General features: G+C 45.3%; 1 protein-coding gene across 2 annotated transcripts; it reads left to right on the top strand.

Annotated features, from left to right (window-relative positions):
• The first annotated feature begins 687 nt into the window (after window positions 1–687).
• GORASP1 (golgi reassembly stacking protein 1) lies at window positions 688–10,673 on the top strand. Of its 2 annotated transcripts, none has more exons than XM_075419833.1 (9): window positions 688–854; window positions 3,469–3,549; window positions 4,545–4,748; window positions 5,420–5,506; window positions 5,894–6,024; window positions 6,593–6,734; window positions 7,290–7,434; window positions 7,795–7,950; window positions 8,687–10,673. In XM_075419833.1, exons 1-9 carry the CDS (start codon window positions 792–794, stop codon window positions 8,968–8,970), a joined length of 1,293 nt encoding a protein of 430 aa, XP_075275948.1. In that variant the 5' UTR covers window positions 688–791; the 3' UTR covers window positions 8,971–10,673. The 2 variants fall into 2 exon arrangements, with proteins under 2 accessions (XP_075275948.1, XP_075275947.1); XM_075419832.1 differs by lacking the exon at window positions 688–854 and adding an exon at window positions 1,096–1,303.
• Window positions 10,674–14,828: the final 4,155 nt, after the last annotated feature.

The following is a 14,828-nucleotide window of genomic DNA, read 5'->3' as shown; positions in this document are numbered from 1 at the left end:
GCCTTGTTGAACCTCATGAGGTTCGCCCAGACTCATCTCTCCAGCCTGTCCAGCTCCCTCTGGATGACGTCGCTTCCCTCCAGCATGTCGACCGCACCACGCAGCCTGGTGTCACTGGCAAACGTGCTGAGGGTGCACTCGATCCCGCTGTCCACGTCGCTGACAAAGACGTTACGCTGACAGGAGCATAATTTTTAAACGGCTGTTAGAATGAGAACAGGATTCAACTGTTTTTACAGATATTTCTAAGAATATACATGTAAAGTGATTTTTAAGTGAAAGTCTGTTCCTGCCAAAGAAGAAAAAGCTCCGCGAGCCGATCCGCCACCCGCTGCAGGCCGGCTGCCGGAGGGGCTGCCCGGGCTCGGCACGGAGCATCCCCAGGCCGACTTTGAGCAGCTCGGGAGAGAGCGGCTAGGCCGAGGGCAGGCCGCGGGCCAACCCGCCTGCCCGCCTCCCCTCCCCGGCAGCGGCCCCCGGCTCTCTGCCTCCCCCCGGGCGGCCCGGGGGCCCGGAGCCCGCCTGAGGGCCGTGACGGACCCGCTGCGGCCCGGCCAAGCCCCGGCAAGGATCGGCGTCCCCCCCGCCCGCCTCCGCCTCTGCCTCTCCTCAGCGCTCCCGCCGCCGCTCGACCGCTTCCCGCCTGGGGCGCCGCGCTCGGCGCTCGCTTGGTCAGGCCTGCGAGGCCCTCAGCTGAGGGAGCGTCGGGGGGGGGCGATGCTCGCTGCCGCCGCCGCCGCCGCCTGAGCGTCCGGTCCCGTCCGGCCCGGCCCGGCCCCGCGGCGTTGGGCATGGGGCTGGGCTCCAGCTCCGAGGTCCCCGACGGCGGCGCCGAGGGTTTCCACGTACACGGGGTGAGGCGGCCGCCGCCGGGCCCGCGGGGGCGGTGTGGGGGCCGTGAGGGGCGGCGGGCGCTGAGGCGGCGTCCGGTGGGGCGCGGGGTCCCCGCTCCCGCCCGCGGTTGGGCCGGGAGGCCGAGCCCCGGGCCCGGCACGGGAGGAGGGCCGGGCGGGGGGGGCGGCCCGGCGGGGTCCCCGGCCCCAACCTGCCGGCTGCTTCCAGGGAGCTGCCACGGCGGCAGGGCGGGGGCGGCCCGGCGGGGTCCCTCGGCCGGGAGATTGGGGTCGTTTCTCTGCGGATCTTCGGAGGGCCTCGGCTGGGGGCTCACCCCGGCGCCAGGCGGTGTTTTCCTGAGGGGCTGCGTCTCACAGCGCTGGAGCCGGGTGCAAATCCGTTGTAACTTCTCTCTCCGGCAAACTGTCTGCCCCTGCGCGGGTTGAAATGCAGATCTGGGAGCTTAAAGGTAGGCAGAGGTGTTGCTGAGAAGTTACAAGCTGTCATCTCCTTTAGTTGGTGGACTTCCTCCCTGGAGTGAGAGTGGGAATGCTGTTGCCGCCTGCTGCCTTCCACTTCATCACCAGTTTGTGTTTCTCGGCATCCCAAGATGTGTTTAGGGAACCGGCGTTGTGATGAGATCCGCTTTTGTCAGTCTCCCGAGCAGGGTTAACTCCGTCAGAAAGGACCACTGGTCAGGCAGTGCCTCCTCCGTGTACGTGAAGTGCTGGATACTGCTCAGCTCTCTGTGCTGGAGGATGATTTTCGTGACCTGCGATATGCAGGAGGCAAAGTAGTTCGTTTGTTTGTTTTTCTCCAGGGAATTCATGCCATTTTTCATATGGTGTCATTTTGAAAACCAAATACTGCAGGCTTTTTTACAACTTGCAGTTTCGTGTGGGATTCCATATGCCTTTTACACGTCTGAACAACAATGTCATGAGCTCCTCAGTAACTTCCATGTGCTCCTTCCTGTGTACATTTTCATCCTTGACATTGTGTTATATGATAGTTTCATTGTAAGGCTGTTTTGCACATTATTTAGAATTTGGATGTAGGGTAAACTTTTATTAACCTTCAGGTTAGTTCAGTGTAAGCTGACTGTTTGCTTTTGCTGCAGTTCAGGGTTATGATGAAAGCTAAGCCTTCCTACTCCAGTTGTGGTTACAGTGGTCAGTCTTGACTGTTTAATAATAAAGCATGATTTTTTTTTTTCGCTTTAAAAGCTTTTGCTGAAGTAACTATGCTGTTACGTATATTTTATAACTTGCATAGACAGTTATGCCAGCAAAAGCCCCAATACTGATGCAATTTTATCTGTTTAAAAACAAAAAAAAGTAGTAGTTTGGTAACACAAGACCAAATATAAGATGTAGCAGTTTTAACTTTGCTAGCAATTAACTTCTTAGTTTAGATGATGTGTGGGTTTTAACTTAGCACTTAAATTGTGGGGTGGCTTTCAGGAGTCAAAACTTTCATAGAATCATAGAATGGCCACCTAGATCCAACCCCCATGCCATAAGCAGGGACACCTTGCACCAGACCAGGTTGCTCAGAGCTCCGTCCAACCTGGCCTTGAACACTGCCAGGGAGGGGGCAGCCACAGCTTCTCTGGGCAACCTGGGCCAGGGCCTCACCACCCTCAGAGTAAAGACTTTCTTCCTTATATCCAGTCTAAACCTACCCTCTTTCAGCTTGAAGCCATTACCCCTTGTCCTACCACTCCATGCCCGTGTCGGAAGTCCCTCTCCAGCTTTCTTGCAGGCCCCTTCAGCTACTGGAAAGCTGCTCTAAGGTCTCCCCGGAGCCTTCTCTTCTCCAGGCTGAACAGCTGTACTGCTGAGCTCATAAAAAGTAAAATTACAAGCAGCGTGAACTGTTCGCGTGTTTGCAGTTGTTCCCTTTATAGCATCTTTCCTTGTTAGCAGACTTTGAAGTGGGTTTATTCTCATAGGCTCTGCATATATCAAGTTCTGTGTAATTTTTGGTGGGTTTTATCCTGGTGTGAATGCATTGTAGTAGGTATTCTCTGTATTTCTTCATTACATCTGTTTTACAATAACTTGGTCATTTGAGATGTTGCAACTCTTATTTCTTATGAATGTTTTGTAAGCGGTAGCAATCTTCTTGACCAGTACTTGTGGTTAGCCACACGTTTGTAGCATACTCTCCTAAGTATTCCTATTCTGATGCGCTGTAAATTGCGGGAACCTAACTGCAAATTGTGTTTGTGTAAAAAATGGCTGTGGTGTAACTGAGGGCTCTCAGTGTGCTCAGGCTGTTAGCAGCATGGAAGAAAATCCTGAAGCAGTGCTTTGAAAATGAAGCCCTTCGCCAAAGTCCTCAATGTTTAACAATGCCATGCGGTGCACTTTGCATTGCACTTTGCATCGCAACACTTGTGTCTTGCATGGGGTTCGAAATCTGGTTTTTGTAGCTTAATTTAGACACCAGTTGTTCGTAGTTCTGTGAAAATAAGTTCACAGTTGTGGACTGCTTCCCGAGGTCCGTCATTTGGTATCTCATCGCCGGTTCAACTCAAAAGTAAATATTGACTCAAGTGTAAAGATTAACACTGTCCTGTAGTGTAACTAGAGATCAATGTGTAATAAAAATAAAATGTATGTTTTGCAGGTTCAAGAAAACTCCCCAGCTCAACAAGGAGGACTGGAACCTTTCTTTGATTTCATCATTGCCATAGGACACACGAGACTTGTAAGCTGCAAATGATTTCACTGGGGTTTTTTGTGTCCCTGCATGAAATGCGGGTATTGTAATGATGACAGGTAGAAGCCGAAGCTGTCACAGTAAGGGAAGCTTTTCATGTTGGACATTGTATGTAGCATTAATAAAGTAAAACAAAACTTGGTGGTATTAAAAGTCTCCTCTCTGCCTGGATCCAAATTTGAGGAAAGACTTATTTAGGCCTTTAGTCACCTTAAGTTCTTAACAGAGTAACACAATGTTTATGATATTACTCATTCATGCATATTTTCTGCCCCGAGGTGAATATTGAACTGGTGAGTCAATGGTAAGAGCTCAACATTTGTATAAACAAACTTAATTCAACATTTGATAAAACATGAAAAAGAATCACGGCCTGTTTGCTTATACTTTATACTGGGAACACAGTTCCTGTATGGTGAGTTATGAAAGAAGAGTTGAGTTTTGGTTTGGTGGTTTTTTGGTTTAAAAGGCTGGCAGCTTTGGCTGTATGCTTCATCCCAGCTCCATGCAACTTGTCTTGCTTTTGTTAGTGGAGGTGTCTTTGTGGAAATGATCCTTACAATGGTGGAAGACCACAGGCAATCTTTTACCATGACCGAAACAATGATAGTTCTCTAAGCTGTTCCCAGATAGTCTGTCCTTTCACAGTCAGTTTGCAATGACTGTGAAGGGTTATTGAGTAAGGATGGGGAGGTATGATGTAAAATGTTATTGCTTACTGTTAGACTAAATAGCTGAGATCTAATATTGCTGCTGTTATTCCATAACAGTTATGAAGAACAGGAATGTAAGTGATGAAGCGGAGTAATAGTAATTACTTCTTTCTAATAAAAGAAAATTGAAGGGCTGGGACTCATCATGAAACACAGAGCCTAAACTGACAGTTTTGGTTCTTTTTATTCAAATTCTGCCTCAGGTGTGATGACTGTTACAGGTGCAACTAGAAATAATGTTAATCATATATCTTTCTCTGTGCTCTACAGAATAAAGAAAACAGTATGTTGAAAGATCTGCTGAAGGCAAATGCTGAAAAAGCAGTGAAGCTGGAGGTGTATAACATCAAAACAATGAAAATAAGAGAGGTGGAGGTGATCCCCAGTAACATGTGGGGAGGACAAGGTCTTCTCGGAGCCAGTGTGAGGTTCTGCAGTTTCCAGGGAGCCAGTGAACACGTGTGGCATGTTTTGGTGAGACAGAATTCTTTGGTGGCTCGTTAGCATTTGTACCACCTTGTTGTAAAGTGTGCTGTTTAGAAGTAACTTGTATGTAGCAGTACAATGCTGAAATCACACAGAAGAAGGGAACACAGTCTTGAAAGTTTGTCTGAGCTATTTGAATAGGGATAGGCAGTGGGTGACTGTTAGTGTTGCGTGTCATGGTGAAGAAAAATCACTCCATCCCAACCAGACCAAATAGTTTGTGATGGGGAGAAAATTTTTTTTTGTCTTATTTGAAGAATCAATGGCAAAAGCAAAAAAGATTCTGGCTCAATAGGTGTCTCTGTGTTGGCTGAACTTTATCAAAGGAATACTGATGTTATAAAAAGCAGCAAAAAATTATTTTAGAATTAATAGGGAGAGCTGAAAGAGTAGAACAGAATGGGAAAGTGTTTCTGATTGTTTAAATACATGCAACTTTTCAACATCTTCAGAGTATCTAGTTTGGAATTGGTAGTATCTTGGTCTTTCTTATTCAGCATGTTTTACAAAATGTCACACATAGATGTAGAAGGACTTCTATTTCGTCTCATAAATAAAATGTTCTTTCCTCCTGTTGCTTTTGGAGTTAGATTTCCTTTCTTATCTTGGGATGGTTTGTCCTGCTGCGAGTGCAGATGACACGTGTCGTTCTTTCACAGGATGTTGAACCTGCATCTCCTGCAGCTCTAGCTGGTCTCCAGCCATACATGGACTACATTGTTGGATCTGATCAGATTCTTCAGGAGGTAGGGAGCGTGTCCCTTCAAGTAGCGATTGTCTTCATGCCTGACAAGTGTGTGTATGTTGTAGGGGCTGTTTTGGGTTTTTTTTATAATTAATTAGATTTATAAATCTAATGTGTGTACACCAAATGTATGGGGATAGGTTTTTTTGGATTTTGGGAGGTTGATGATTATGCCAGATGCTTTATGGTTGAGGTAAACATTATCTTTTTTTAATGTGACAATAAAAAAAACAACCTTGCCCCTAAAGCTCAAACTACACTAGTGAGATTGTCTCTCAGTTTTTAATATCTCACATTGAAGTAAATAGCTACATAAAATGCTAACTTGCTTCCAGCTCCTTGTCTTCCACATTTGAGTTTAGTAACTGCTACTTTCTTTTTTTCTTAGTCAGAGGATTTCTTTTCACTGATTGAATCCCATGAGGGGAAGCCGCTGAAGCTGATGGTTTATAACACTGAAGCAGATTCCATCCGAGAGGTAGTTGTGACTCCCAATGGAGCTTGGGGTGGAGAAGGAAGGTACTGATCTCCGGACAGTCATTGCCTGATGGCAGGTTATATACTCACTGTAAACGAGCTCCTCTTAAGAGTATTATTGTTATTATTACTACTATTGATTCCAGGTTGTTGTTTTCAAGTTAAGCCTTGTTTCCTTACATTTGTCACACAAAACTGCTCATTTTTCCATAAAAAAAACTGGCTTAGAACTAGGAATTAGGCATGTTCTGATCTAACCCTGTTTGAGTTGAAACCAGTGGCAAAACCTGTGTTGACTTCCCTGCTAGCAGATTCACTAGCTACGTTCTCATAGTCAAACATTCAGTTAAAGCAAGAACAAAATCCACATCAGGTGAGATTGTGTATTTTGTAAAGACATAATCAACTGAAAGCTAAGCTGTGTGTGTCTGAAGTGTCAGTTGCAGAGTGCTCCTTGAGTACTCTAAGTGAAGGGATTCTTGCAGGTAGGTATTTCTTGCCAGAGTTTAAAGACTCGAACTCTTCTTGTTTTAAACAGTCAAAATTTAAAACACTTAGTAGCTTTGTTAAGAACATTTTTTTTAAGTCTTGTTTTCCTTTTCTTGTACAGTTTAGGATGTGGTATTGGATATGGCTATTTGCACAGAATTCCAACGCAGTCTATAGCATCGAAGAAAAAGCCACAAAGCAAACCACCTTCGCCCTTACCAGAGGCTGGAACTCCTGTATCGTCTACTAATGGTTACACAGAGGTGTGTGTGTACGAAATCAGTTCGTATCTCTGGCATGTTCTCTGGAGTTTCAAAATTTTCTGCTTGTTGGAGCATTCGTAGTACAGTATATTTGAGTACAGTGTACAGTTTTGCTTGAATGCAATGGAGTTAGGTGAAGGGAAGGTGAGAGCTGATGATGCTGAGCAGATGGCAGATCACCACTGGTGGCTGATGAAAATTTCTGCCAGTTATTTCCTTCCTGTTTTGAAGACTTGCATGTTACAACTGTATCAGTTATTGAGAGTCACATCAGAAGAATACCCTGCTCACTAGGAAATAAAATACACCTACAAGAATTAGATATAGACCATTCTTCTAAGAACATATTGGCTTTAAAAGGCTACATTAGAACCTGTCCTGATCAGTGGCTTGACTGTCAGTTCTGGCATCATAGCTTCTCTCTGGATTGCTGTACTTGGAGACCGAGGCAGAATCCTTTCAGAGGAAGGCTGTCTTCCTCAGGTGAACCTTTCAATAGAAAGGTGAAGCTTTCAATATAAAAAGATGCTTTTCCTTCTTCCTGTGTTATTCCAGACTCCATTACTGGCACCTGCTTCTCAGAGCGACAGCTCCGAGATAGTGATGAGCTTGGATCATTCCACAGACCAAGAAATGAGTGGCTATTCACCAGAAAGCTCGCTTTCTCCTCCTCCCCCCCTCCAGAGAGTTATGGATCCAGGTATATCTTCTTAGGTGCTTTTTTCAGCAATTCTTTATGAGGACATCTAAGTAAACTAATAAAGTCTTACACAAGTTTGAGACTTATAAGCAGAACTATGAGCATTGGTGGTGGTTCTCCTTAAAAGTTTTTGACTTTGGTGGATTTCAGAGCTGTAGAATTTGGGTACTGGGAGCCTGGCTGAGGTTAACATTCTGCAGAACTCTTTCCACTGATATCTGCTAACATTTAGGTTAAATTTATTTGCATTTAGCGGGGAGGGGACTTTGCTGATTTCAGTCCTGATATAACATGTCTTTTTGAATCTAGAATTTTGTGTTATATCTAAAACAGTACCGTAATATTTGCTTTCTCCTTCAGGATTTCTAGATATGTCTGGTATTGCATTTCCTGATCTCACTACCTTAACAAAAGAGTCCAACGTGTCTTCATCTGCCTCCTTCAACATGCCAGCAGTGGATGCCTTAGTAGGCACTGAAAAGTTAACGTCGAACAATGACGCTTCTGCTTATTTTGGTAAGTGTATTCAAGGTTTCCTTTAGGCCTCTGACCTGATTTCTGGAATGGCACCAACTCATGCCTGCTGAACAGCATCATGCTTTTTGGAAATAAGCCGATTTCAAGAAAAATCAGAAAGGGGATTGGCTAAAATGAGATGGAAAAAGTAGCAGAAATCAGGTGTAGAAGTGGACAAAAACTCACAGGCTTTTTTACAAGACGATGGAATGCTTGTCTTTAAATTGTAATGTTGAGGAGCCAAATTGATGTTAAAAGTAGGTATTTCTAAAATCAGTGGAAATGTATTTTTGTATCACAGGCTTTTCTTCACAGTTGTAAAGTGAAAACAAAATTACAGTCTTAACAGTGACTTTTGTATTTTAAAAAAAGGTATCTTCACATTATGGATGCATTTGCCTTTTAAACAGGGTGACTAAGAGTTGTAACACAGAATAAAACATCTGTAGCATAAGAACACAGCAGACCAAATGGTTCGTGGTCTCCTCAAGACCTGCTTGCATCATCACGTTCTCTGGATTTGGGGAGAACTGTGTAGACACAGCCCACGTATTTGACAGTTGTGAATCTGGTTATGCACCTGTACGAGGTATCTCATCCAGGCATCTCATCCAGGCTGATTGTTCTAGACGCGTGGTAACCAGAGGCACTGTCTGTTAGCCTGACAGGTTTTGTGGGGTTTTATTTTGTTTTTTCTTTGTTTTTTTTTTTTTTACAAACTATTTTCATTTCCCAGAGAATGCTACAGCTTTGGACCCTGCAGGTGTCGCCATGTCTTCTGAAGGCTCAGTCAAGCAGCCCGAGTTGGACGACCTGCTGCCTTCAATTCCATCTTTACCTTCTTTTGCTCTTCCTAATGAGATTTCTTCAAAAACAACACTAGGAACTGATCCCAATAACCAAGGAACAAAGCTGACCTTAAACAGTAATGAGAGCTCGTTAACCACTACTCCGGTGAAACCAGACGATGAAGCAGCGTGTGAACAGAAAGAGGAAGAAGCTGCACAAGATCATGAGTGAAATGGATGCTGCTTTGGTTTACAGACTGCCACATGCTGTAATGCTACAGCTTGGAGTATTTTGCTGATCTTGAAAGAATTACGGTTATTCTATTTTGTTAGTGTAGACAATATTATAAAAGAAATTGTATGAATTAGATATCCTATTGTCTTTTCCAATCATTGTTTAATGGATTGATCTGTGTTCTAACTTCAAATGCTGCCCAAAAATCACCAAATTAATGGAGAAATTAATGCAGAAAAAAGTTGGAGACTGGCAAAACATCAAGTTCCTGAATTCACATTTGCCTACAAATGCTCCTGAATGTATTTGTGAAGGGACCCTGCCAGAACAGTGACACTTAATGATGATTTTCTTGGTATGACTGATGGCATTAAAAAAAACAAATTATGGTTTTGACTTGCTAGAAAGCTTTTCTAATGGTACACCTGAACTAGACAGTTCTTGGGACTTTCAAGGCCTTTCCTATTCCAAGATATCTTTATTCCTACTTACAGCTCCGCAAACTGTTATTTTTTTTTTTTTAGGGTCTTTTCTCTAACGCTACTTTTGCAGGGAAGGAAGTACCGTATGGTTTGAAGTTGTAGCATATGGATAGGAGAAAACTGCGTTGGTGGGTCCTGTCACTCACCTCGGCTCTTCAGCGGATCAGGTGGTGGTCTCATAATTAAAAAAAAAGGGTGGGGGCAGGAGGGTAGAAATGATGATGGTTGTTCGAAACAACCTGAAGTCAAAGACGGTTTTAAGTCAGGGCCGTGTGTTTTCAGGGTGATAAACCTTTTCAGTGCAGTTGAGTAGGTCTTGGTTTCTGTAGTGACAGAGAAATAGCTTTTCTTTAGTAGTGCTTTTCTATTTACCCATTTCTATTTTTATACAAATCGTTAAGACAGGGGGATGGAACATGTTAGTGCAGCAACATCTATTGCTTTTTGTAGCTGTTTTGTTTTGCTTGCACTTGTCTTGAAATAGCTTCTGAATGTGAAAGCAAATATGTAGTGAACAATGAAAGAAATGCCCGGTGTTTTCATACCCCTCAGGGCAGTGATTTATCATGGAATTTTAAAGCTGCTGACTGGGAATAACTTCACTACAGCTGGTCCAGTTAGTGTGGCAAAAAGCCTTCAAAATTAAGAGAATGGGGTACGAGGTTAGATGCAGATTTAAGCTGTAAACTGAGTCTACCTATTTGGCATAATATTGTCCAACTGCCTTCTCGCTGCCCTGTCTCCTGATCTGCTTCTGCCTTGTGCCCTGTGGAGCTCAGTAAGGGAAATGAGCAACGGGGCTGAAATGCAGGAACACTGCGGGGTGGGGAGTTGGGATCACATGGATTTGCCGGCGAGAGCTCAGCTTCAGCACACGGGTGCAGGTGAAGGTGCAACACGAGAGGGGACTTCAGAGTACACCCTTACATAAAATCTGTCCTTTCTGTTCCTTTGGCTCTGCTGCTCATCTTGAACACTGTTTTCACAAAAAATGCAGCAGCACTGAACAGGATGGTCAGATACCTTTTGCTTTAAAGAAGAATGCATCAAGCCCTAACTGCAGTCAAATTAAGAGATTTGAAATCATCTGCTAAATGGTCTGTTAACAGTGATTTTTTTTCCTATATTCTTAAAATAAATTTCCTCTTTTCTTCCCTCAACTGACTGCTACAATGGTGAACAGCCAAACACTAAAAATAAATGTTAATTTAAGCTATCGGTAAGTTTATTTGGTCTCAGAACCTGATGTCTGAAGAAGATAACGAGGTGATCTATTTGTTTTCTTGTTGTTTATTTAGGACCATGTCCAGTCTTAGACCTTCGTCAAAACTGATTTTAAGCTGGCAGTAGCTCGTTTAAGTGCTGCTGTACCATAAGCACCCTTTAGAAATTTAAGAGCAGGGAACGTCAGAACTCTTACTAAGTTTCCGCTGTCACAGTAATAAATGGCTCAACACTTGCGGCAGTCTGTGTCCAGCCCACTTCATGTCAGCTGCCTTGTGGAAGGGGAGGGGGGGACGTGGTTTCTATTTATGAAGGCTTGATTCTTTATTTGTAACGTCCAAAGGAACAATGGCCCCAGGTACCCATTTAGAAAACCCAATGGGAGTTAAACCTCTAGCAGTAGTATATTGTGTTGTCCTACCCTATAACTCTTATCATTTAAATGCTAAATGAGGTGAAGAGTTTAACCTCATCAAATTCCTTTTCTCTTGACAATTTGGAGCCTACATTTTGAGATGCCTGAAGCTACCTCCCTGCTGAAACAAGGAGCAGAAACTACTCTTTTGCTTGTGGGTGCAGAGGTGAGAAAGCAGATTAGAATTTATTTGTTTCAAAATAATCATAGAATCATAGGTTGCAAAAGATCTCTAAGATCATCAACCCAACACCACCATGCCTACTAAACCATATCCCAAAGTGCCACATCTACACGTTTTTTGAACACCTGCAGGGATGGTGACTCCACTGCCTCCCTGGGCAGCCTGTTCCAATGCCTGAACACTCTTGCAGGAAAGAAATGTTTCCTAATTCTGCCGTTGCCTCTCGTCCTATTGCTAGTTACCTGGGAGAAGAGACCAACTCCTGCCTCACTACAACCTCCTCTCAGGTAGCTGTAGAGCAATAAGGTCCCCCCTCAGCCTCCTTTTCTCCAGGCTAAACAGCCCCAGCTCCCTCAGCCGCTCCACACAGGACTTTTGCTCCAGACCCTTCACCAGCCTCGCTGCCCTTCTCTGGACACACTCCAGCAACTCAATGTCCTTCTTGTAGTGAGGGGCCCAAAACTGAACACACTGCTCCAGGTGTGGCCTCACCAGTGCCGAGTACAGGGGCACAATCCCCTCCCTACTCCCACTGGCCACACTATTCCTGATCCAAGCCAGGATGCCGTTGGCCTTTGCCACCTGGGCACACTGCTGGCTCACGTTCAGGTGGCTGTCTACCAACACCCCAAGGTCCTTTTCCTCCAAGCAGTTTTCCAGCCACTCCTCCCCAAGCCTGTAGCATTGCTTGGGGTTGTTGTGACCCAAGGGCAGGACCCAGCATTTGGCCTTGTTGAACCTCACACAGTTGGCCTTGTCCCATCGATCCAGTCTGTCCAGATCCCTCTGCAGAGCCTTCCCACCCTCAAGCAGATCGACACTCCTGCCCAGCTGGGTGTCATCTGCAAACTTACTGAGGGAGCACTCAATCCCCTCATCCAGATCATTGATGAAGATTTTAAACAAGACCGGCCCCAAAAGTGAGCCCTGGGGAACACCACTCGTGACCGGCTGCCAGCTGGATTTAACTCCATTCACCACCACTCTCTGGGCTCGGCCACCCAGCCAGGTCTTTATGCAGCAGAGAGTAAACCCATCCAAACCCTGGGCAGCTAATTTCTCCAGGAGGATGCTGTGGGGAACAGGGTCAAAGACGTTGCTAAAGTCCAGGCAGATGACATGCACAGCCTTTCCCTCATCCACTAGGAAGGTCACCTGGTTACAGAAGGAGATCAGGTTGGTCAAGCAGGACCTGCCTTAGAAGCTCCTGAGAGCACCTGGATCCAGAGAGAATCCAGTTCTGGAGTCACAGGCCTCTTGCCCTGTGTTCCCGCTGCTGCTGCAAGCAGAAACAGCAGGAGAGCCATAAGTGACTACCAGACTGCAACACTGAGCAGAGATCACACCACTTACATGCGTACTGATGGGCTTGAATTATGCATTTCCAGCTGGATGGGGTTTCAGAATTTAATCTCACCTAGCACTAGGGATTACAAGACTACCTGAGGAAGCAGGAGACTTCAGCTATCCCAGCACCCCTGTGCTGCTGCACCATGAATTTAGCAGAAATGGAAAGTAGCAGAGGCAGCATCCCAGAGAGAAGCCTTTAATTCGGAATTCCCCTCAATACCCTTACCATTCTCCATCCTCCCCCATAATTGGGCAAATATTTTCACCTCCAAGCAATTCTGAAAGAACTAGGCACCACTGCCTCTGGCTGTTAAGGGAAAGCAGCTACAGGTTACTCATTACATTTTATTTGATCACGCTAATCTTACTTCCTGGGCATTGCCACTAATGTCCACACATTCTCCCTCTTTGCTTTGCCTTAACCAAACACTAATTTTCATTGGTTCTGCTGCAACGGCAATTTAATCACAATTGCTTGGTTTAAGCTACATTTCTAAGCTACAGAAAGTAATTAAGCATTCACAGTCCCACGAAAAAGATGGCTAGAACGGTGTCACAATACCCTCAGAGAGAGACTGGGCATGTCCCACCCAGTCTCTAATCAGTAGCTCTGGCCTGCATGATGTTTGTACAGCTGCTTACAGAAAAACCTCCACCACACAGTACAGGGAGCTATTTCAGTCAATCACTTTCTTGATATTTAGGTGCGCATGTGCTTTTACCAGTGGTGTTCTCTAGCTGGGTGGTAACTCCCCCTGGCTCTGCTTGGGAGCCATCAGCACATCTACAAGTGGAAGATCACGGGCTTTAAAGATTGATGCTAAATGTCATGTTCAAGAAATTTCTAGGGATGAAGTTTGATTCAAATGGGACCTCTGTGAAAGAAAAAGTAATGCCTTGGTGCAATATACTGGCCAAAATTTGGAGTGCTGTAACTGGATTTATGCCGTTAACAGTCACTCTGTGCCTCCACCTTCGGCAAACGCATTCTCTCCCCTTCCCTGGCACCTCTGCACTAATTCTCCTCAGCAAAGCGACCTCTGCAACTTCCCCACCTCCCCTGAGTCCACAACTCAGAGGCTGACATTTTAGCCTGCACGATGTGAGCCATGGGGCAGCTGCCCTCCGCGCAGCTCTGCTCAAGGCTGACTGAGGAGCGCACGGTCTGTCCCTGGTTGCCCCTCTCCCACGGAACATGGGCAATGAAACTAATAGATCCCAAGTCCCTTATTTTCCCACCACTTCCAGCAATGAGGTAGAACTGCATTATTATCTCCTGCCTAGGGCTTATTGCGAGTATCTTTTTAGTGTTTCTGAAAGTTAAAGCTAAACCCTTCAAGTAGTTCCTGTCTTCTTAAAATGATACTTGCACTTCAGCTGCATCTACTGAGCCTCGCTCTCCTGTTCTCCGCACTACCTCACCTGAAGAGAAAAAAAAATGCCTGTCATAGGCAAATTAAAAGTTTTTTCTGGGAGAGAGATTACTAAATACTAGATTTACAACTCCTTTCTGTTATGAACCTGGATATTAAAGAAACTTCTACACATCTGCAGCACTTTCTATGATTCTGGCAAACTGGAACTCTACCTCTGCTCACAATGCCCCAGTGAGCTGTGACCCTCGCGTTAATTCCTGAACACTGCGCAGGGGCCTCTCCTGTTCTTGCCTTCAGGGCTCTTACAGACTGCACAACTCCAGAAAAGGTGACAGAAATTGAAAGGGCATAAGTAAAAAAGACCCCTCTCGCTTTGCACTCCATCTAAGATGGATGCTGGGAGTCTCTGGGAACATGTTTGCTCACTGAATCACCGTGTCCTCTCCAAGAGCAGCCCAGCTGACAGCCCCCACAGCAAATGCTTTGAGCTTTCTGTACCACATTGCCAGCATCAGGAAACCCAGTCTTGGCTTCCCGTGTGTCCCTCACAGGGCTGTAACCTTTCCACATCCAGAAAACTCTGTGCCAATCGGCACGAGTCATTTGTAGCAGGGCTGTCTTTTCTTAGCTATTACCTTGGTGTTAGCACAAAATATTTTCATAATACAAAAGCACGTACTGCCCACGCAAACAGCAATACTGGAGCACATTCTCCACCTCCACGGGATCTCGGAGCTCGCATTTGAAGGCTCACGTGCCTGCTAAGGTCTTAGATCCAACCATATCACAAGATCAACTTTAAGGGATTTTGTTAAGGCACTGCC

This window comes from Opisthocomus hoazin, chromosome 4 (genome assembly GCF_030867145.1).
Source record: "Opisthocomus hoazin isolate bOpiHoa1 chromosome 4, bOpiHoa1.hap1, whole genome shotgun sequence".
Taxonomy (NCBI): domain Eukaryota; kingdom Metazoa; phylum Chordata; class Aves; order Opisthocomiformes; family Opisthocomidae; genus Opisthocomus; species Opisthocomus hoazin.
The sequence above is the reverse complement of the archived record's forward strand: the minus strand, read 5'-3'. Positions and strand labels throughout refer to the sequence as shown.

Bases quoted from the DNA above. Each gene is read 5' to 3' on its own strand.
- GORASP1 (XM_075419833.1), top strand. From the start codon at position 792: ATGGGGCTGGGCTCCAGCTCCGAGGTCCCCGACGGCGGCGCCGAGGGT. The intron at 855-3,468 runs GTGAGGCGGCCG...TATGTTTTGCAG, and splicing joins AGGGTTTCCACGTACACGGG to GTTCAAGAAAACTCCCCAGC. The intron at 5,507-5,893 runs GTAGGGAGCGTG...TTTTTTTCTTAG, and splicing joins CTGATCAGATTCTTCAGGAG to TCAGAGGATTTCTTTTCACT.